Below are 25004 nucleotides of genomic sequence, written 5' to 3' on the forward strand. Positions count from 1 at the left end.
ATGTCAATGCTTCTTCAAACTTTTAGTACATGTTTATCACATTCACTCATAAATGGCTGACATTGTGATCACTGATTCTGCTAGAAGCCAGCTGGCCAGTCCTCTACTTTTGACCAGTTATTTTCATCAATTTTCAATGAACAGATTGTGACACACAGAGATTGCAATGATTCTTTGAGGAATACTATACCTAGATCCATATGAGATGAAGAGGATTCTACGACTGTGTATGGACTGATTGAGCTGCACTTTAAGTTTATGGTTTCCTGAGTAACCAAGAATTTTAGAGTAATTTAGAACCACTCAATACAGGATCATGATTAGCTATTGGAAGTTTAGCCCATTGTATTCAAAAAAGAATAGATTTCTACTGAGAAAGACACAGTCAGAGAAGAAAATCTTCAACTCTGATGAGGACTGAATTGAAAGAAACACTATCCTTAAAATTTTCCCACTCTTTTCCCTCATGTTAATATTCTGCACATAATCATTGAACAATTCACTTTTTAAAGTGAAAAGAAATCATCTCTACCTGTTAACTTTCAAAACTTTTTATCTTTTACATTTTCCTATTTTCCAAGTCTTGTGATTCATACGATCCTATCCATTCATTTATTCAGCTTGCTTAAAAATACAATAAATTTTAAAACAGATTTGGCACTGTATTTCCTAATGCTGTGTGTGTGTGTGTGCGTGTATGTGTGTGTGTGTGTGTGTATTGTATAGTGTTGATAGGTGGAAATAGGGAAGATAGGGTTGTATACAAGCAGAGTTGAATTTAGGAAACAACTTTCAGGTAGATAAATTTTTATGTTTTTTTTTTTTTCCAAAGACTTTTTTTTCTTATCAGACATTTCTAAAATCCTCCAAAGAAATCTAGACACAACTCTCAGCTTCTCATATTCCAGAAGTTTCTAATTCTTTTCATCTACAAATCTCACCATTTCTACACCCTAATAAAAAATGTTCCACGTTCTGTAGATAATCAAATTAACCTAGTAAGGGCCATTTATAACCTTAAGAGTTTAATAACTTGGTCATGTTTGAGTTTAGATGCCATCAGGATGGTACTTTGGAGGGCATGATTGTCAGACTTCTCAGCAGCAGACCCCTGACTTCTGACCTCTGCCAGTTGGGCTTTACTCTTTGGCCATCAACAAGGCCAAAACTGTGCTTAGCAGGGACTTACCAAGTGCAAATACCCCACTCTCCTCTTTCATCCTCATGGTTCCACCTCTGGAAGCCAAAATTAAGTAAGGTTGGCATGCTTTATTTTCCAGGAAACACATTGAAAGCAGGGTTCTAAAAGGAAAATTCTAATACAAACGCAGCTTGCTGTCTACCTGAGAAGACTACTGCAAAAATCATCATATATGTGAAAAGGATAAATTAGAATCAAATTTTTGGGAACAAAAATGTGAGCTTATATTTGTGAAATATTTCTAAGTAAAAAGAAGCAAATAAACTTGATAAGGTCTGAGTCTTCTATTTAACAAAGATTTATTGAACACATGTAGTTCCACATACTAAGTCTTAGGGAAAATAAATAAATAAGTTTAAAAATTCCAGTTCAGCATGGCCTTTTATATTCCTCTCATAATTAGTACACTTTGTGTCTCACATATGAGGGAATTACGAAACATTTGTTAACCTGGGTGTAGTTGTGCACAACTCTAATCCAAATGACTCGGGAGGTTGAGGCAGGAGGATCGAGAGTTCAAAGCCAGCCAAGACAAAATTGAGGCACTAAGCAACTCAGCAAGACCCTGTCGTTAAATGAAATGCAAAAAAATAGGGCTGGGGATGTGGCTCAGTGGTAAAATACCCCTCAGTTCAATCTCCAGTACACCCCATCAAAAAAAAAAAGTAAAGAAAAGAAAAAAAAAGAAACACTTATTGAATTGAGAAAGTCATTGATGAATTAGATTTAAAGATAGACATGGAAAACAAGTAACAGTGTGATCTGAACAAGATATCTTTATCTGAGAATTAAAACAAAACAAATCAAAAACCAGTGGTGGTATGGGAAAAAAATGGGTGGGGAGACTTTAATACAAGAGAGAATGGTGTTTGAGAACCATTGAGTTTGCGCTAACTCTGGAACATCCCTGGACAGATGTTCTTCACAATTAAAGAGAAGAGCAATATTAACACAAGGTAGTCAGTCCAACAGGAGCTTCCCCTGCCAGTTTGTGACAAAGGACTATGTTGTGGAGATCCAGAGCAGGTTTTGAGATAAGCAGTACACAGAGTCACACAGACTTTGGTTCAAATTCCAGCACCCTCTTGTTAATTCCTAGACAGGACTAGATCCTCTTCTGGATGTTCCTGCAGCCTTCAGTGCCCCATCTGTCTGCTGTGAATGACATGTCCACCTCTACCATGTTTGAGGGATTTGCCATAAGCCTTCCACTGTATTGAAACCTAGGGAAACTATGACACCTACTATGTGCTCGCTTAAAGTATGATAAGGGAACAACTGAACAGTAATCACTGTCATTTTACAGTTGAGGAATCTGAAATGAGATTTAGAGGTAAAATGAGACCTGTTTACAGTTCAAGCAAGGGAAGTCCAGGACTCCTGGATTCCTGTCCAAATGTTATTTACGTGAATTTACATGCTATTTTTCACAAACAAAGGCAATTTTGGTTGTGTTATTGTTGTTGATGTTTTGTTTTGTGCTGGGGATTGAATCCAAGCCAAGGCCTTCTGCGTGCTAACTGCAAGTTCTACCACTAAACTAGACGTTTAATCTCTTCTTTATTAAGAAACGTAGATGCTTGGTTTCTTGAGCTCAGTTCTGTATTTGACTTTATTCTGCCTTGGCATGGCAAAAGCCTCACCTTGAGTATTCATCAGATGGTCAAAAAGCAGGTGTTGTAAAGGCTTGGAGATGAAGGCCAGTATAGACCTTCTTTTCATGACTTATTTTAGAGCTATTGTTTTCTGGTCTGCTCATTATGAAGCAATTTATCTTTTGAGGTTTCCTTGTAGAAAAGGGCGACAGGGTCAGATTCAAGCGTAATATTGTAGTATTTATTTTTGTTGTTTGCTAAGTGAAATTATAGGTAGCAAGGGGGGAAAGAAATGGAGCTAAAAGCATGAGTTATCACTTCTAAGCACCATTGTAGGCACTCTACAAAATGCATGGTTTATGTCTTTTAAACAAAGTAGGCCATTAAGTGTGCGGTGCTAAGGGGAATTTTATCTTACCTATAAATACAAGTGAATCTTTTAAGCTCCAAATCCCCATATACAGACAATTTACTGTGGTAATCAAGACAGTGCAAACAATTTCACTTCAGCACCATCTGTAACTCAATTGGTATTTTAATAATAATGAATAAAAATATATGCTGGCAACAAAAAAAAAATGTTACTTAAAGTAGAATCATCTTAAAGAGTCAATGATAATTTCTAAGAAGCTGTGTAAATATCGTAATTACCCAGACTTCTTTTTGGTGTGTGTGCCTTCATCTTTTAATTAATGTGATAGGAGACCTCTAGCAATTAACTGTACACATATATTAAGGAACAAATTATCCCCACTTCTTCAGATTGCAATACTAAAATGCTTAAGTATCTATGCAAATATATATTCATAGGCAATCACATTAAGTCTCATTTATTTTTCTGTTCTTACCTCTTTTTTCTTTCCCATTGTGCTTTACTTTTTGTCTGTTTGCCTTAGGGAAATGAGGGACTTAGGAGAATGTGAGGAAGGAAGACATAAGGAACACAAAAAGATTCAAATAGTTTTGAAAGTGATAGACTATCCTTTGTCAATGTTTGTCTGTTATCTGGGAAATGAGATGGTGTTTTTCCTTTTGCAAAAAAAAAAAAAAAGAAAAGAAAAGAAAAGAAAAAGAAAGAAAAGAAAAAAAGAAATTAAAAAAATTAAAAATAAAACAAATAAAAAGTCACCCATTAAAACAATTCTTCTGAAGAATAATATAACTCATGATTACCTGCCTTATGAAAAGGAGGCAGGTAACTGACCCTGTGGTCACCAGGAGACAGTGAATGAACTTGAGTTTTGGTCCAGGCTGGTCCACCGATTATCTGGATAATCCTGAACAGTGTTATTCTCTTCCCTCATTTGTGAAGCAAAGATTTAGATTTAACAAACGTAAATGTGACTTCTGGGTCCTGAAATTCTTTTAGTCTATGAATACAAGGCAGATTATCTGCAAATAGCCCTGGGATTGCATAAACAGCTAATTGAACTGTAACAGCAGAGGAGCCTCGGTCTCACCCACAGGTGTAGAGTTTTATCTGCACAAGACAGTGCGCAGCAGGCAGGGACCTTTGTGCTATCAAGAAAAAGAGTGAAGATGGCACGGTACTTATTTTCTGAAGAAAAATGGAGAATCACATGTCACCTTTGAATCGGGGTTTGCATTTTGAAAATTGCCTTTTAATTTCATCTAAAGGTTGGGAGAAAAGGCCCATGAAGATTTTTGAAAGCTCATTTTGAAAATGTTCAATTTCACCAATGTATCCGTGGTTTCTTGGAAAATCCCTTTTTCTTGAAAGCAATTTTTGGGAAAATGCTTAAGGTCTGTCCTAAGTGGTCCCACTGGAAGTGGGTAGGGGAGAAACCTGATGTTTAGTCCCTGAGTATTTTTTTTCCCTAAACTTTAAACACCTCCCTTTGGACCACAGTTTCTTCACATTTTCAGCTTTTTCTCTAAATACAGATAAATAAATACACACACTTCTGGAGGAGAGAGTGATGGATTTAGCATTGTGCAGACTCACTGTCAGAAGGCTGAGATGCTAGTGGAACCTGAAATTCAACGATAACATAGATTTGCTTATTGGAAGCATGCAGGAGGGGTGGAACAGATGGTATTTCTTTTCCTTCCTTCCCTGCCATGTGTTCTGTGTGATGTCGAGCCAGCCTCCAGGAGGCTGCAGATCCCAGGCTCTGTGATCCTTCACCCCCTCATTCCCCTCCACTTCATCTTCTACTGCTCATCTGGCCCATTGTAAGCCTTTAGTGCAAAAGAGCTATCTGTGATACCAATTCTTGGGCAGGTTTCATGGTACAAAAATGAGATCCCAGAAATAAGATTGTTAAAATAGTTGTTCTCAATTACAGAAAGATATTACCAGCAATTCATATACCACTTTCTGTTCTCATTTTGGGCTTTATACTTGACAAAAAGTTGTGTTTTTCCCCCTCATCTATTCTAATTCCATCTTTAAAATGATTCTATAAATGTATTTGGCAGAGATGATTCTTTATTTTACAGACAATGAAAATAAAGTTGAATTCACTTGAATCTATTATATTGAGTCATTGAGTCAAAAGAAGAAACAAATCTAGGAACCAAGATCTCCTAGTTCTAGACACCCAGATACTTTCCACTACCCCAGGCTATTCCAAATCATAAAATAAAATAAAACAAAACCTAATGATTGTTTTCAGGTATGCTGGGTCATTTCTCTTCTGTTTTAAGAATAGGAACCCTGTCTAAAATCATACCCACTTTTAGATTTAGGATGTTTATATTGTAAACTCTTTTGAGAAGAGTCATGTTCCAGTCTCTTTTAGGTGAGGTTATCAAGTTATTCACTTGACTTAGAGATGGCAGAGAGAACTACGTCTCTGCTCTAGATGGAGAGTGATGTCATCTTTCTTCCTTTCTAATTTGAAAATTTCCTACTCTTATCCTATTTTGAGCAAGGAGTTGAAGTTCAAATAGTTTCTCTCAAAGCCACTGTTGAAATGCATAGAGTGTGTGAGGAGGTGCACCTAAAACAATGAAAATCTCTAGGCCTTTCCCTTGGCATAGATTGTGTTTCATGTATTTACTTATTTCTGAAATGGAACCATTAACCTCAGAGGCTGAGACACAGGGCAAGCCGTTTTCAGAGGAGGAAGTGTGACAGCTTTGCCATGACACCATTGGGCCCTGGAAGCTGAGTCCTCCCTAAGGCCAGTGCCTTGTGAAGGAGGGAAGGGCAGAGGGTTGGAGGAGATGGCAAAGATCACTTGTCTGAAAGGCTAGACAGTGGGTACCAGTTTTAGCAGTTGGGCTCTATGCTTAGTGAACATTTCCTAAACCTCCCCATTTCTTTATTTGTTTACATCTTTATATTTCTGATAGTTCTATGAGCTCTGTAAGATTTGAAAGCTTTTTACTCAGCTCTGTCCTTAATGTTTCTCTGAGGATAGGCACAACATCAGGTCAGATATTTGCACTGAATTAAATGACCAGGTTACATCCATTTCTAGTATTTCATGGACATTTTAATAGTTAACATATTCCTCCAAGAACAACTATAATATGAGGAGAAAAATTATACTCCAGGGTTGTTTCTTGAGTGATGTGTGACTTGAGATGACTTGAAATTTCTACAGAAGTATAGTTGATTCTGCTCCAATATAGTGTATGCATTTATAAACACAACTGGTTAATTGTACAATAAAAAATCTTATAAGAAAGGGCTTACGGCACGACAGATGCAATTCCACAGCATGTACAATCAGAAAAAATGAGAAAGTATATCCCATTTATGTATGATATATCAAAGTGCATAAGTGCAGTTTACTGTCATGTATAACTAATTAAAACAAATTTTAAAAAAAATTTAAAAAGAAAGGGGGGGCTTAAGGTAAAATAGGGTTAGGAGCACCATACTCAAAAGGCATCAATGACACATAGAATGTAAGAACCTAATAAAATGATAGCAGAGTTGTATGCATATTAAACATTTTAGAAATACATAAATGCTATAATAAATAGGTTTCTTTGCCTTTAAAAGATTCACAGTTTTCTTGTGGATTTGGGTGTCATAAGGGCTTGAGTTGTTACAAAGTGATGGAAAGGTGTTTTTATGAAATGGGTTGATAGTGATAACTACAGAGGTCAATGGGGGAAGCTCATAACACAGTTGTGAATTTTAAATTCTGTGTTTATATTTGATAATTTTGTGTGTGTGTGTGTGTGTGTGTGTGTGTGTGTGTGTTTGGAATATACATCTAAGGTTCATTTTTTTTTTGTATTTATCTGATATTTCCTGATGATAAGAGTCAGAAGTAAATTGCAACATCCACATTATGTTTAAATTGTTTCCTAATATATAAATAAAGTAAAAATATGTTTTCAAGCAAGTGCTTTGAGGTAAGCAAACATCATCTAACATTTGTGTCTTATACCAGGAGTGAAACAGTCACATGCTTTGCTTTCTGTTCACAGAGTGACCACAACTACAGAGATACCAAAGTAGTGACATCTATGTTCTTTCTCCAGTGAGGATCTGGTGTTGTCTCATGTTTGTCAAATACCTCAAAATATTTTTCAAACATTTCTGTTTGGAGAGAACTCAAAATACACTTTGCCAGTTGATTTTTTAGCACTCTTAACAAACAAGAAATTAATTATTATGCTTCTAATTAATTTTTCCTGCAATTAGCTGAAATGCAGGTCTCTAAGAATTTGTTAGATAATCAAGCATGAACCAATATGAATGTTCTTTAAAAACATATCAAACCAAAGCTTCCTAAGAAGTTTACCTGCAAACTGAACAGCACATTCTGATTTTGTTTTGAATGAGGTATGTGTAGGTCTCAAGAAGTCATTTCTCAATGTTCTGCAGAATCAATTTTGTACAACATGGAAAAAAAAAAACAGGAAAGGAATGTTGGTACTCTGAGGCTGATGATTGATTGATTGATTGATTGATCCTTTCTTCCCTTCCTTTCTTCCTTCATCATTCACCATACCACCCTTTTCACAAACTTTTCTTCAGGACCTATTATGTTGCAGATTCTTTGCTAGGAGCCCACAAAGAGTGTGCTACCTAGTGGAAGATAAAAACAAAATAAGGAATTATTATATAAGACTAAGATAATCTATTGTTCTAGCTACTTTTGTGCTGTTCTAACAGAATACCTAAAACTAGGTCATTTAAAATGAATAGACATGTATTGGTTTACATTTCTGGAAACTGGAAAGTCATATATAAAGGTTCTAGCATCTAACAAGAGCTAATTGCCATGTGATCACATGGTAGAAGGCAAGAGTGTAGGAGACCACATTCCCGAAACCCCTTTTTAAGGCGTAAAACCCATCTATGAGAATGGAGCCTTCACAGCTTAATTATCTTTTTGAAGGTTTCTCCTGTTTCCATTGCTAGAATGACAATTCAATCTCAATATGAATTTTGGAGGGTACAATATTGTAACCAAAGCATCAATATGCTAAGAGTGAAGGACAGGATCCTCTATATGAAATTGGATGGTCATGGCATTCGTATCAATCTAGAGGGACATATAAGGAGTCAATACCATGTCTATGCCTGTGACCTCACCTATCTCATATTTGGATTTTATCAAAGAAGCCTTAGAAAACATGCATATCACATTTAGAATAGTTGGGATGGTACCTATTGAAGTGAATATCAAATTTAAGACTGCAAAAAAAAAACAAAACTCTGAGGCTATTCTCTAATGCTGTATAAAGTATAAATGAGCTTCTAAGATGAGTAACTTATTTTGCAGTGGTGTTCACAAAGCAGAGAGTAAGCTATTTGAAACAATCTTATACCTCTAGATACAATTACTATAGGAGAACTTGAAGACCAGAAAATAAACATTTACATCCATAATGGTCTCCCTTTCTTTAGAATAAGTACAAGTGTAATTAATTAATGCTTTGCTCAGACGGTCAATTAAAGGAATGAATGGATAGCTGGGCTTTTGAGTCAGACACACCTAGGCGGATGAGACACTCCTGGGTGAGTCTTGGGACCACAGACAATCTACACGAAACCCTGAGCTTCATTGCCACCATCTGTGAAAGAAAATCACACCTGTCCTTCAGACCTCTTGTGAGGAGTAGATGCAATAACACAAGGAAGGAAGTGGGGCCTGACTTTATGAGGAGAAAGTGATTAATAAATGATGGTAGTTAATGTCATGATTGCCCTTTTCATGGGCAATCTAATCTCTTTTTCTCTCTCTTCCTATCATTCTAGACAACTGTGATGACCCATTAGCATCCCTGCTGTCTCCAATGGCTTTTTCCAGCTCCTCAGATCTCACTGGTACCCCCAGTGCAGCTCAGCTCAACTGGAGAGTTGGTAAGTAGAAGGAACAAAGTCCCAACGCCAAGTGCCAAATGAGAACACCACGAACACAGGAGAAAAAGTGATCATTTCATATACTGGGTTCGTGTCCAAAGGCAGTGTTCAGAAGACGTGGAAGGACAAGGGTTAAAGTTTAACAGAATCATACTTCCTGTCACATAACGGAATTCCAGAGAATGCCTTTTTTTTTGATTATCAGAAGCCTATGCAAAAGTGACTTTTAAAAGGAATTTGCTTTACTTTTATACTTTGTGTATCTAACATAAATAGCTACCCAAACATGTTATTATAACAAGTTTATAGAATAATGAAGTTTATTTAAAATTCCCAACTTTAATTTTACTATAAAACTAATATTGCTATCTTTAAGAGTATTCAAAATACTATTCACTCAAAGTAAGAATTCAATCTATAATCCTAGTAGTAGGAGATAACTGTGGTTAAGTACCTAGTATGTAACTTTACAAATGCTGACAGAAGTCAGGGTAGACACTCTGAACTAGTCTCTGATGTAAAATGCCCTTAACAAATGCGATATTGGATATGTGGACATTACTATAGGAGAATTTGAAAACCAGAAAATAAACGTTTACATCTATAATAGTCTCCCTTTCTATAGAATAATACTTTAATTATATATGGGTGTTGATTTTTATAATGTATATGAGAGATATAAAGATAGAAAAGGTGATAATTTAATTACTTTAGTTTTAAAGACTAATTATCTGATGATAACATTTGAATATCTGATTAAAGTTATAAACTTTCTCCTAGGTGAAGAAAAAAATGTATGAAATTTGAAAAGATCCTTTTAGGGTCTATTTTAGAGTTCATATTAATTTCTCTTGACCATTATTTCATTGGTATGTTAGACCAACCACATTAGTAAATTTTTCATTGTTGAATCATCATTGCATCCTGGAATACATTTTAATAAGTGATTTTGTAATTTTTAAGTGTGTATTTTTAAGTAATGAAAGATTTAATTTGTGAAAGCTTTCATTTATATTTCATTTTTGAATATAATGGAACCAGTAATTTAAAAGCCAGCAAGGGTCAAAATTTATTTGAGAAAGCCATTTAAGAATACAGACAATCTTTCATATTTGAACACTCAAAAATATTTATTAAAAACTGCTTATATGCTGAACATGTACAGACTTTCTTTTCTTGTCCTTATTCTGTAAACATTGTAGGATGACAAGAATTTACCTGGCACTTACAACATCCTAGGTATTGTAAAGATCAAAGAGATATTATAAATCATCAAAGAGATGATTTAAGGTATAGATGCAAAAATGTGTATACATTGTATGCAAATATTACATCATTTTATACCACAGACTTGAGCATTCACGGAATTTGGTACAAGAGGAGGACCGTGAACCAAACCACTGTGGATTCCAAGGGATGATTGCATTATTCTAAAAGCAAAAGAATGGCCAGTTAGAGAGATAACAGAAAAATATTAATAAAATTTTATAATAACACTGACCTTTGATGATTATTCTGTGCTACAAATTTTATTAATAATTTTACCAATATCATGATAGAGGTAACAAAGTTGTTTTAGAATAAGCAATGTGACCTTTTACTTCAAGTCGGGTCCCTGAGGCTAAGAAAAGTTGCATGATTTACCCCAAATCACACAGCTAGGAAAGAAAATACTTGGATTCAAACCTAATTAATCTGAATCTAAGTCTCATTTTCACAATCAGCACATTAGCAAATTGATTCACAGGTACAGATTAAAGAGGGTGAAGTAGAAAGAAAAAAGAGATTTTATTCTCTTTTATTGCTGAGTAATATTCCATTGTGTATTTATGCCACATTTTTTTTTATCCAATCATCTATTGAAGGGCATTTAGATTGGTTCTACAATTTAGCTATTGTGAATTGTGCTGCTATAAACATTGATGTGGCTGTGTCCCTGTAGTATGCTCTTTTTAAGTCCTTTGGGTATAGACTGAGGAGAGAGATAGCTGTCTCAAATGGTGGTTCCCTGCTGTTATATATAAATAATGAAAAAAAATATCCAACCAGAAAAAAAAGAAGAAAGAGAAACAAATCCACTACAGTTCAGACTGTAATACTTATAAAAGTTACAAGTTACTTTGAGTTACTTCAAGTCACTTACCTGCTCTTGATCTCAGCTTTTTATCTGTGAAGTAGGCTCAGAATGACTGCCTTGTAACATTATGTGTAGAAAGAAACCAGACTTGTATAACCAAAAAGTCTTTCCCACTGCAGGATAGAGAACTGGAGTAGAGCAAGGAGGTCCACTGTTCTTTCAGGAAGAAGCAGCTGGGGGAGACTGGGAGTTTCCAACAGGGCTTGCTGGGATAGTTTGTCTCAATTCCATTCAACCCCTGGGCATTTCCTGAGAAACTGTGGGTCTTGTCATAGGCAGCTCTTTCCTTATTGGAGAGGTAGTGACTAGGAACAAGTGTCTTCACTGAAATAGATAATAACCCTGCTCCAGTTCATAGGGAGGCTGTGTGCCTCAGCCCAAGGCCACTATGTCTGTGTGAATATGGAAATTCCACTTCTCTCCTCTCTCTTAACAGTCCAAATCCTGAAAGTTGAATAAATTCAGTCCTACTGATGGGATGCATTGACTTCATCTTCCAACATGGAATTCCCTTCCTTCACTGGGGCCCAACCTTCCCCTCACAGCACCATTGAATCATCTGGAGAGCTTTACAGGGAGCATTGCCTGAGCCTATCTCCCAAATATCTGAATTAATTGGGATGAGATGCAAGCAAAGATGCCAATCAAGTGAATAAATAAATGCTTTCTGAGTGATTCTAGAATACAATGATAGTGGCAAACCACTATGTAGGATGAATTCATGGGTAACAAACCCTTCTGTGACTATTTACTGAGCACCTTCAATTTGTTAGTCATCATGCAAAAATTCTGACATAGCATTGGCAAGAATAGGTACAAACACTATCAGTAAAGAGTTGACATAGATAAAGCAGACTATAATTAAAATCTGTGATACTAATTAACACCAACATATGTCATTGATGATAATAATGATATTATAATATTGTTTTATATGGATTCTATTTATGGATATATAAGTATGTATAAAATAAATCATATATATGCTATCCAGTATATTTTTATTAGGGCATGCAAAATTAAAATATATACAAATATTGAATATATAAAAGTAGAATTAATGTATAGAGAAGTATATATATAGGGATGAGCATGGATACACACACACATACACACACGTAGTAGAATGTATATATGTGTATACTTATCTTTCAGTATCCATTGGTTTCAAGACCCCAATGCATACCAAAATCTGTGGATATTCAAGTTTCTTAGATAAAATGATATAGACTTGCATATAATCTATGCACAACCTCCTGTGTAATTTAATTCATTTTTGGATTTCTTATAATACAGAATACAATGCAAATGCCATGTAAATAGTTACCCTATAATTTATTAGGGAATAATGACAAGGAAAAAAGTGTATACATGTTCAATTCATAAGCCATGATTTTCAAATGTTTCCTGTCCCCATTTTTTTGAATCCTCAAATGCAAAACTCAAGGATAAAAAGAACCTACTATATATAATATATGAATGGATAAAATAATATACACTTGTATGTACAAACATACATAAAATATATGCATATGTTGAATATATACTATAATATACATGTTAGTATAAAGCATACATGTGATTATAATAATGTTATTAAGAATAAATTTTGTAATATGAATGGATAAAAAAATAACAAGTTATGGAAGAAAAACCCATAGCATTAATTAAAATTGGACATATCAGTAAAAGTAGACTGAATTTTCTGCTTCTCAAACCAGTCTGATGTAATTTTTGTCCATTGTCAGGATCTAGAAGCAAGTATAGCAATGAAAACTCCTTTTCCACATGGATTACTTTAAATCTTCCCTTTTATTTTATGAGTGGAAAGACATCAAATATAGCCCAAAGAGTATATTGCACCACAAGGTGTGAAATCTGCGATGCGCTCAGATTTCCTCAGAGATGTCAACCATCTTCTTCCTGAATACAGGGATTATTTTATTTAAGATTTTTTTAAATTTATAAATGACATTAGAATGCATTACAATTCTTATTAGACATATAGAGCACAATTTTTCATATCTCTGGCTGTATACAAACCATATTCACACCAATTCGTGTCTTCATACATGTACTTTGGATAATAATGACCATGACATTCCACCATCATTTCTAACCCCATGTACCCTCCCTTCCCCCTCCCACCCATCTGCCCTATCTAGAGTTCATCTATTTCTCCCAAATTCCCTCTCCCTATCCCACTATGAATCAGCCTTCTTATATCAGAGAAAACATTTGGCATTTGGTTTTTTGGGATTGGGTAACTTCACTTAGCATTATTTTCTCTAACTCCATCCATTTATCTGCAAATGCCATGATTTTATTTTTTTTTATTGATGAGTAATATTCCATTGTGTATATATGCCACATTTTTTTAATACATTTATCTATTGAAGGGCATCTAGGTTGGCTCCACAGTTTAGCTATTGTGAATTGTGCTGCTGTAAATACTGATGTGGCTGCATCCCTGTAGTTTGCTGTTTTTAAGTCCTTTGGGTATAGACGGAGGAGAGGGACAGCTGGTTCAAATGGTGGTTTCATTCTCAATTTTCCAAGGAATCTCCAAACTGCTTTCCATATTGGCTGCACCAATTTGCAGTCCCACCAGCAGTGTATGAGTGTGCCTTTTCCCCCACATCCTCGCCAACACTTATTGTTGATTTTCTTCATAATAGCTGCCATTCTGACTGGAGTGAGATGAAATCTTAGAGTAGTTTGATTTGCATTTCTCTAATTGCTATAGATGATGAACATTTTTTCATATATGTGTTGATTGATTGTATATCATCTTCTGAGAAGTGTTGGTGCAGGTCCTTGGCCCATTTATTGATTAGATTATTTGTTGTTTGGGGATTCAGCTTTTTGAGTTCTTTATATACTCTAAAGATTAGTTAGTGCTCTATCTGATGTGTGAGGGGTAAAGATTTGCTCCCAAGATGTAGGCTCTCTGTTCACCTTACAGATTGTTTCTTTTGCTGAAAGTAAACCTTTTAGTTTGAATTCATCCCATTTATTAATTCTTGGTTTTAATTCTTGTGCCAAAGGAGTCTTATTAAGGAAGCTGGGGCCTAATCCCACATGATGAAGATTAGGGCCTACTTTTTCTTCTATTAGATGCAGGGTCTCTGGTTTTATTCCTAAGTTCTTAATCCATTTTGGGTTGAGTTTTGTGCATGGTGAGAGATATGGGTTTAATTTCATTTTGTTGCATATGGATTTCCAGTTTTCCCAGCACCATTTGTTAAAGAGACTATCTTTTTCCCAACCCATGTTTTTGGCCCCTGTGTCTAATATAAAACAATTGTAGTTTTGTGGTTAGTCTCTGTGTCTTCTATTCTGTACCACTGGTCTACCAATCTGTTTTGGTGCCAATACCTTGCTGTTTTTGTTACTATTGCTCTGTAGTATAGCTTAAGGTCTGGTTTAGTGATGCCACCTGCTTCACTCTTCTTGTAAAGGATTGCTTTAGCTATTCTGGGTCTCTTATTTTTTCCAGATGAATTTCATAATTGCTTTTTCTATTTCTTTGAGGAATGAGGAATGTCATTGGGATTTTGATTGGAATTGCATTAAATCTGTATAGTGCTTTTGGAAGTATGGTCATTTTGATAATATTAATTCTGCCTAACCAAGAACAATGTAGATCTTTCCATTTTCTAAGGTCTTCTTTGACTTCTTTTTTTAGGGTTCTGTAATTTTCATTATATAGGTCTTTCACCATTTTTTTAAAAGTTGATTCTCAAGTACTTTTTTTGAGGCTATTGTAAATGGGGTAGTTTTTCTCATTTCCTTTTCTAAGGATTTGTTACTGATATACAGAAATGCCTGTGATTTATGGGTGTTGATTTTATATCCTGCTACTTTGATGAATTCATTACTAGTTCTAGAAGTTTTCTGGTGGAACTTTTAGGGTCTTCTAGGTATAGAATAATATCATGAGCAAAGAGTGCCTTCAATTTGAGTTCTTCTTTTCCTATGTGTATTCCTTTAATTTCTTTCATCTGTTTAATTGCTCTGGCCAATGTTTCAAGAATTATGTTAAATATAAGTGGTGAAAGAAGGCATCCCTTTCTTATTCCAGTTTTTAGAGGAAATGGCTTCAATGTTTTTCCATTTAGAATGATGTTGGCCTGGTGCTTAGCATAGATAGCCTTTATGACTTTGAGATATGTTCCTGTTATCCCTAATTTTTCTAGAGTTTTGAACTTAAAGGGTGCTGTATTTTGTCAAATGCTTTTTTTTTACATCTATTGAGATGATCATATGATTCTTAAATTTAAGTCTATTGATGTGATGAATTACATTTATTCATTTCCTTATGTTGAGCCAATCTTGCATCCCTGGAATGAATCCCATTTCATTGTGGTGCATGATCTTTTTGATATGTTTTTGTATTCCATTTGCCAGAATTTTATTGAGAACTTTTTGTATCTATGTCATTCGAGATATTGGTATGAAGTTTTTTTTTTTTTCTTTTCTTTTCTTTTTTTGATGTCTCTTTGCCTGGTTTTGGAATCAGGGTGATATTGACTTCATAGAATGAGTTTAGAAGTGCTGCCTCTTTTTCTATTTCCTGAAATAAATTGCAGAGTATTGGTATTAATTCTTCTTTAAAGGTCTTATAGAACTCGGCTTTGTATCCATCCAGTCCTGGGCTTTTCTTGGTTGGTAGACTTTTGATAGCATCTTCTATATCATCACTTGAAATTGATATGTATAAATTGTGTATATCATCTTGATTCAATTTGGGCAAATTATATGACTCTAGAAATTTGTTGATGCCTTCAATATTTTTCATTTTATTTGAGTACAAGTTTTCAAAATAATTTCTAATTATCTTCTGTATCTCTATAGTGTCTGTTGTGATACTTTCTTTTTCATCACATGTTAGTAATTTGAGTTTTCTCTCTCTTTCTCTTTACTAGCATGGTTAAGAGTTTGTCAATTTTATTTATTTTTTCAAAGAACCAACTTTTTGTTCTGTCAATTTTTTGAATTGTTTCTTTTGTTTCAATTTCATTGATTTCAACTCTGATTTTAATTATTTCCTGTCCTCTACTGTTTTTGGTTTTGATTTGTTCTTCTTTTTCTAGGGCCCGAGATGTAATGTTAAGTCACTTATTTGTTGACTTGTTTTTTAAGGAATGACCTTCATGCAATGAACTTCCTTCTTAACTGCCTTCATAGTGTCCCAGAGATTCTGATATGTTGTATCTGTGTTCTCATTCACCTCTAAAATTTTTTAAATCTCTTCCTTGATGTCTTCTGCAATCCATTGTTCATCCAGTAGCATATTATTTAGTTATTAGTTTATGTGTTGGAGTGGATTTCATTTCTTATTTTATCACTGATTTCTAATTTTATTCCATTATGATCTGATAGAATGCAGGGTAGTATCTCTACTTTTTTATATTTGATAAGAGTTGCTTTGTGGAATAATATATGGTCTATTTTAGAGAAAGATCCATGTGATATTGAGAAGAAAAAGGATGAAATATTCTCTATATGAAATATTCTCTGTATGTCAGTTAAATCTAAGTTATTGGTTGTATTATTGAGTTCTATAGTTTCTTTGTTCAGCTTTTGTTTGCAAGACCTATGTAGTGATGAAAGAGGTGTGTTAAAATCACCCAAAATTGTTGTGTTGTGGCCTATTTGACTCTTGAACTTAAAAGTTTGTTTGATGAACGTGGATGCTTCACTATTTGTGGCATATATATTTATGATTGTTAAGTCTTGTTCCTGTATGGTTCCCTTGAGCAGTATGTAGTGTCCCTTTTTATCCTTTGTGATTGACTTTAGTTGGAAGTCTACTTTATTTGGTATGAGGATGGAAACCCCTGCTTCTTCTGCAATCCATGTGAGTGGTATGATTTTTCCCAGCCCTTCACCTTCAGTCTATGGATGTCTTTTCCTATGAGATGAGTCTTTTGGAGGCATAGATTTATTTATTTTTTTGTCCAATCTGCTACTCTATGTCTTTTGATTGGTGAGTTTAGGCCATTAACATTCAGTGTCGCGACCCCTCGCCGGCAAGGGAAAACACGACACAGGATTCTTCTTTCAGCAGTTTATTCAGGCCTTGAGTCATGTATCATCTTCTAGCGCCCGCTGCTCGACACGCCCAATCTGAAGGAGTCATGCAAAATCTAGTAAGTCCCTCCACCTGAGTAAGGGTGAAAGCAGCATCTATGCCATAAGTGCGGACAGATTCTGCCAAGGTTTTAATTATCTTAAAGTCTAAAGGCTCATGATATCTTCCCCTGTTATTGTCCTGAAATACAGGGTATGCAAGTCCCATATCTGTATTAACTGTCCTCCAAACTTGCGCATGAAAAGATCTCCCGGAACCTTGGCTCCCCCCCACATACGGGGGTGGGGCAACCGGCACCATATCTTCTTCTAGATATTCTACCTCCTCCTCCTCAGAGTTTTGTTGACCGATATTAGCTCCCTTCCCCTTCTTACAGTAGGCCTGCGTGCCCTGTGTCTCCTTTTTCTTCTTTTTCATTTTTATCTTACGTAGTTGTTGTAGCAATATATCAAGGTCCTCAGAACTCTCTGAGTCGCTTGTGTTCTCAGGCGTTTTTAATTCGGTCAAGTCTGGGTAGAGCCTTCTCCTATTTTTATTTTCAGGCTCTTTTGCCTTCTCACTACTCTTACTCTTAATACTCTCTGCCACTTCACTATGTGATCCTTCAGATTTTTCCTCATGTAGTTGCTCAAGAACAGCTTGACCCTCACTCACAGCTTCTTGGCATTTACTATCTGCTATACATCCTCTAACTAACTTCCAAAGTGGTATAACACCACCCTCTAAGGTGCCTTGCTCACGAGCGAAATCTAGATCTTTCCCTAATTTGTCCCAGCTAGGAATCGTAAGACTCCCTGAAAAGGCAAACCAAGGAGCCGCTATATCAGCTTCTCTCAAAAACATCTGCAAAGTGCTCTGCTTTACCTTAAGTCCTTTTGAACGTAGCAACCCATCTAGGGCCAACAAAATTGGGCTTGAAGAGGTAGCGCCCATAATGTCTCCAAAGATATAATGAAAGTGAAAGTACAAAAATCCCCGCTCTCTCCTTTTCTACGGAGGAGCGTCCCGCTACTTACTTGCGGATTCCCACTTACCTGGGAACTTACTGGTGCACCACCCTGACTGCTGAAAGTTCTGGATCCTGGGTTCGAGGAATATGTTCCCCGTGCGGGCCACCAACTGTCGCGACCCCTCGCCGGCAAGGGAAAACACGACACAGGATTCTTCTTTCAGCAGTTTATTCAGGCCTTGAGTCATGTATCATCTTCTAGCGCCCGCCTGCCGCCACACCCAAGCACAGCTTAATAAAGCCCCCGGCATCCCAATCCTAAGCCGCCACGTGGATCTCTCTCATAGGATGGTAAGGGATTGCGCGCCAACTCTCCATAAAAGGAGTTGTTTATCACAGGCCACAGTGGAAGCCGGCGCCATCTTCTAATGGCAGCCACGGTCTATAAGAATGGCTTACCACAATTCAGGGTTATTATTGAGACATGATTTGTATTCCCAGTCATTTTTGTTTATTTTTGGTATTTAACATGACTTGGTTTCTCCTCTGATTAGATTTTCCTTTAGTGTAATCCCTCCCTCTGCTGATTTTCATCATTGTTTTTCATTTCCTCTTCTTGGAATATTTTGCTGAGGATGTTCTGTAGTGCAGGCTTTCTTTCTTTCTTTCTTTCTTTCTTTTTTTTAAAGAGAGAGTGAGAGAGAGGGAGAGAGAGAGAGAATTTTAATATTTTTTTTTTTTTTTTAGTTTTTCGGCGGACACAACATCTTTGTTTGTATGTGGTGCTGAGGATCGAACCCGGGCCGCACACATGCCAGGCGAGCGCGCTACCGCTTGAGCCACATCCCCAGCCCCAGTGCAGGCTTTCTTGTTGTAAATTCTTTTAACTTTTGTTTATCATGGGAGGTTTTTATTTCATCATCAAATCTAAAGCTTAGTTTTACTGGATATAAAATTGTTGGTTGGCATCCATTTTATTTCAGAACTTGGTATATGTTGTTCCACTATCTCCTGGATTTGAGGGTCTGGGTTGAAAAATCTGCTGAGATATGAATTGGTCCCCCCCTATATGTGATCTGATTCCTCTCTCTTGCAGCTTTTAAGATTATTCTGTATGCTAGGCATATATAGAATATATGCCTAGCATATATTATAATGTGCCTTGGTGTACTTTCTGTTGTAATTTTGTACATTTGGTGTCTTGTAAGACTCTTGTATTTGGTTTTCCAATTCGTTCTTTCTGCTTTGGAAATTTTCTGATATTATCTCATTGAAGAGATTGTGTATTCCTTTGGTTTGAAACTCTGTGCCTTCCTCTATCCCAATAACGCTGATATTTGGTTTTTTGATGCTGTCCCATGATTCTTGGATGTTCTGTTCATGGTGTCTTACTATCTTTACTGTGTGGTCAACTTTATTTTCCAGATTGTATACTTTGTCTTCATTATCTGACGTTCTTTCTTCCAAGTGATCTAGACTGTTGATTATGCTCTCTATTGAGTTTTTCATTTTCTGACTGGATTTTTTCTGAGTTTCTATCTCTCTTGAAGTAATCTTCTGCTAACTGTGTTTTCTCTCTTATCTCTTTGTTGAAGTGATCAGTTTTTGCCTGTATTTGCTCATTTAGGTCATTCTTTAATTCACAGATCTTTTTAATTATGAACCTTCTGTACTCCTTCTCTGACTGTTCATCAACTTTGCTGTCCATAGATTCTATTATTATAGTGTCCTGGTTTGTTTGTGGCACTTCCCTCCCCCCTTTTTCTTCCCATGTTGTCTATGTGTCTTCCTTTCTTGCAGTGTGGATCTGAAATGTTACACTTTCTTCCCTATATTCTTGAAGTACATGTGCAGATTATCTGTACCCCACCTTGATGTTGGCTTCCAGACCCTGCTGGTGTCCCTCAATGTATGCCACTGCATCTAAAGGTGGTGTCAGCAATAGCTGAGGTAACTTGAGATAATAGTTAAGGTGCCCCAAGATGGAAGCAATGTCTTACAGAGATGGGGCTGAAAGAGTGGGCCTCACACTCTCTTTGGGATGCCTGCTCTGAGATGCCTCTGCTTCTATGCCCTATCTATTGTCAAAAAGTTAGGGGCTACTGTGTGGGGAAGGTTATGGAATGACTATAGTGTCCCAAGATGGGAGTGGGTTAGTCTTAGGCTCCCAGGTGAGGGAGGGGTGAATTCTGACCTACTCTGGACCTGGGTCCTGCACAAGTTGGTGTGGACAGATCTGGGCTGGGTCTGGCCTCCCGCAGTAATCTGCTGGTGGGAAGAGGTGATCCTGTGCAGGAGGCTGGTCTCCAGTAGGTGTCTGCAGGTGGAGGGGTGGACCCAGGCCTACTGTGAGCCTGGGTCCTGTGTGGGCTGGTGTGTCTGAATACAGGGATTATGTGTCTAGGATTATATCATTTTATGCTACCAGCATATAAATGGCAACCACCACACACTAGGCACTTGTCAGACCAGAAGCTTCACTGTTCTAAGCCCCTAAGGTATATCAATGCAGTTTTCACATTATCCCTGTTTTAAAGGTGAAAACGTTGTGATACAGAGAGGAAAACTGATCAAAGTAGACCTTTACCACTTAAGTCTTATTACTGGTCCATGATCTTACCCACTACACCTCATCACTGTCCTAACTGGAGGGTCAGCACTACTTTGACACTTTAAAGAAGGAAAGATTGGGGCCATTTTCATTAGTTCACTTGATCTCCCCCAACCCCTGGTGTTATAGGGGTATAATTGAGAGCTGACCTATAGATATTTAAGATGTGTAATGTGATAATTTGTGTGTATATTGTAAAATGATTACCTCAGTCAGTTAGTTTATATATCTTCCCACAGTTATCTCTGTGTGTCTGGGGGCGAGGTGAGGGGGGTGAAGAGAACATTGGACCTACTCTCTTAACAAATTTCATGTACATAATAAAGTTTTATTAACTAAAGTCACTATGCTATACCATTAAAATCCTCAGAATTTATTTCCTACAAATGCAAGATAGTATCCTTTGACCAACATGGATGGATTGCCCCCATCCCCAAATCCTACAAACCACTACTTTACTCCCTGTCACTGTGAATTCAACATTTTTAGATTCCACAAAAAAAAAGAGAGATCATACAGAATTGGTCTTTTGTGTGGTGATTTCACTTGGTATAATGCCCACCAGCTTCATCTATGTTGCCATAAATGGCAAGGATTTTTTCCTTTTTATGGGTGAATAACTTTTAATCACACACACACACACACACACACACACATACATGCACACACACATACACACACGTGCACATGAGCACACAGACTTAAATTTCTTTATAAATCCATTCATTTACAGACACAGAGAGTGTTTCCACATCTTGGTTATGGAGGATAATGCTACAGTGAACAGGGGAGTACAAATACCTCTATGAGATGCTGATTTTTTGTATTATTCATACATATATCCAGAAGTGGGATTGATTTATCATATGGTAGTTCTATTTTTAACTTTCTGAGAATTTCTCTATTGTTTTCCATAATGGATATGCCATTTCATATTCTCACCAGCGGCACACAGGACTCCCTTTTCTCCACATCCTCACCAACACTTATTTCTTTCATATGGGTAATAGCCATCCTAGCAGATGTGGGGTAAAATCTCATCATGGTTTTGATTTTCATTCCCTCTATCATTAATGCTACTAAGAACCTTTTTGTGTTCTTGCTGTCCATTTGAATGTCCTCTTTGGAAAAAAAAATCTCTATTCTCTAATTGGGTTATTTGTTTTTCACTATTCATTTGTATGTATTCCTTATATATATTAGACATGAAATCCTTTTGAGATAAATAGTCTGCAAATATTTTCTCCCATTTTATAGGATTTCTTCCCCTTTGTTGATTGTTTCCTTTGCTGTACAGAACTTTTAGTTTGACATATTCTCACTCATTGCCAATGAGTCTCACTTATTGCCTTTTTTCTCTGGGCTTTTGGTGTCATATCCAAAAAGGATCATTACTTACCTTGAAAATCAATAAAGAATTTACTGTGAGTGTACTAGCTACTTTTCCTGTGCCATTTTCAATACCCAGGCCTCTATTTCCCCTTCAAATCCTAATGTGCTCTTTTACTCTACAGATTTTCTCATAGTGTCCAATTGCAATGAGCTATTTTAGTTAGACTCATTTCTCTCTCTCCTACAGGGGGGCACTGTGAATCTGTCTGCTCAATTCTACTGTTTAACATAAAATCCCTTCCCTTTCTAAATATCCAAATACCAGGTTGTACATACACATATACACATACATACACACATAACCATATCTTCTAACCTGGATTTAAGTTCTCAATAAGCTGGAGTCAACATATACATTCACTATTTTTATCCCCAGGGAATGAATAGTTTAAAATAGATGAGCAATACTTGACATAAACATATGACTATGAATAAGGTTAAAATCATAGTTCCCATACAAATACAGAATGAACCCATAAAAATGCTCAGCTTGTTAATGAGGGAAGCAGCAAGATAGTGAAGCTTCAAGAAGGGTTTTAATGAACCAGGTATCCAGATATATTTTGAGGGGAAAGCAAAGGGTATTAGAAAAAGTAATTAGGTAGATACAAAACTAGCTAATGTCTGTATTAGGGTTTTCCAGAGGCATAGAACCAATAGGCTACATACAGATATGTAAGAAGAGATTTATTATCGAAATTGACTCACATGAATATCAAGGCTAAGAAGGGTCTGCTACACTTTCTGCAAGTTTTAGAACCAGGGAAAACCAGTGGTATAATTTAGTCTGAACACAAAGACCTGAGAATCTGGGAGCTGCCTATACAAGCCCCAGAACCCAAGGGCTAAAAATGCGAAGCTCTAATGTCCAAGAGCAGAACACTTCAGAAAAGATAGCAAATTCACCTTTACTCTGTCTTTTTATTTTATCTGGTCATTCAAGAAATTGGAGCTTCTGGAAAAAAAATCAGACCTATAATGGGAAATAATATATTACCATTCTTCAGGTTTTCCTTTACCCAATCAAGTTGACACTTTTTTTTTTTTTTTATAAACTTTTTTTTTTGAGAGAGAATTTTAATATTTATTTATTTAGTTAGTTTTCAGCGGACACAACAACTTTGTTTATATGTGGTGCTGAGGATCGAACCCGGGCCGCACGCATGCCAGGCAAGCACGCTACCACTTGAGCCACGTCCCCAGCCCTCAAGTTGACACTTTAAACCAATGGTTACCATGCCTTATAGGATAATGAAATTCAGGGGTTAATCTTCTCCATTAGATGGACAATTATAAGTTAACATGTAACTTCATAGGATCTGAGATATAATCTACCAGAAAACAACAAAAACCAAAGATAGCTTTATCTGTCTAGAGAATTAAATGATCACTAATTTGATTTGATAAAAAGATGCCCAGGGTGATATTGATAGGACACACCATACTTAACAATTTTCAAAATTATTTTAGCTTTTTCCTAACACATCTTATTTATTCATTTGTTCATTTTTCACAGTAATTAATGAATTCCATCTACTATATGCCATCCAACCTTCCACCCCCATATCCTTCTGTTATTCTCTTGGAGATGAAATATAAATTGTGAAACCCATGATTTTTACAAAATTACTTCTAGATCAATAGACACAAGTGTGCTCAATGGCAGGATTACAGCTCATCACTGCTGAGCTATTTCACATGGACAAAGTTCCTTGCAAGTCCCTGGGCAACAAACATGTAAAACTGCTGAATCCCCCAGGAAGCATAGAAACTATTGAGATACATTGATCATAGAAAATCAATGGATGCTTTGCTTCCAGTGTGTTCAAGATATTCCAGTATACACATCTGACTACACTCAGGAAGAAAGTGTACATGTATGGTGAATTTGTCAGTGGCAAATTTTAAGGAAAAACTTCCCAAAGTTTAAGGGAAGAATATAGGAAAGGCCTTACTGGGCAAAGATGACCGATGAGCTTCCTCCAAGCTTTGGTAAAGCAAGTGTAATGAGTTCCATCAATGACACACTAATCTCTCTGAGCCACAAATAAATAAATAAAGCACCCTTGAAAACAGCTGTTGACCTGAGCTATTGCTGTGCCAATCAAGATCTGGGAAGTTCACAGCATGAGGAAGGGGATTAGATGGTTAAAACCCAACTGTAATAGTCTCTACACTGCTATCTCATCTGTGGAGGGGATTTGCCAAATGGAATTTTTGTTCTCTCCCTTCCACACACACCCTTTGGCCTCCATCTCATTTCACACGAAGAAAGTGAAAAGCAAGAAAGAGACCTAATTACATTTGAAAAAAAAAATAAAATAAAATGACAAAATACATTAAGCTGGGGGTCAGATCACCATTAACTTAGGTTGCCAAGTCAATCTATATAATTGTGGCTTAGGAAGGATCTGTCTTTGTCAAATGTGATTTGTTTTGTGGCAAGAAAGCTTTTGATCAGGCATTAAGTCAGCTGGGCTTTGAGAAGCACTTACTGTCAGCGGGAAGTGCAGAGGCTGGTGGCAGAGCGTGAAGCCACTGAGCTGAGCTGTGGCTTAGACCTTGAAAATGAGGGGAAGGATTTAAGTTACTTCACATGATTAAAAGGCAAATAGGAAAAGGCATCTTTTGCCCCACGAGAGGAAAGGTTTATATTTCTCTTTCCCATTCTCTTTTATTTTTTTTTCCAAATACGGTTTGCAAACAGTCATGTTTGCCATTTGT

General features: G+C 36.4%; 1 protein-coding gene across 1 annotated transcript in view; it reads left to right on the plus strand.

Moving 5' to 3' along the window:
• The window catches only part of Cntnap5 (contactin associated protein family member 5), a 790323-nt gene that overhangs the window by 178719 nt on the left and 586600 nt on the right, over positions 1-25004 (plus strand). The window contains exon 2 of the mRNA XM_048812122.1: positions 8990-9094. Within this exon, the coding sequence (XP_048668079.1) occupies positions 8990-9094 (105 nt within the window). The remainder of the gene's footprint in view (positions 1-8989; positions 9095-25004) is intronic.

Source organism: Marmota marmota, unplaced genomic scaffold (genome assembly GCF_001458135.2).
Source record: "Marmota marmota marmota unplaced genomic scaffold, marMar, whole genome shotgun sequence".
Classification (NCBI taxonomy): Eukaryota; Metazoa; Chordata; class Mammalia; order Rodentia; family Sciuridae; genus Marmota; species Marmota marmota.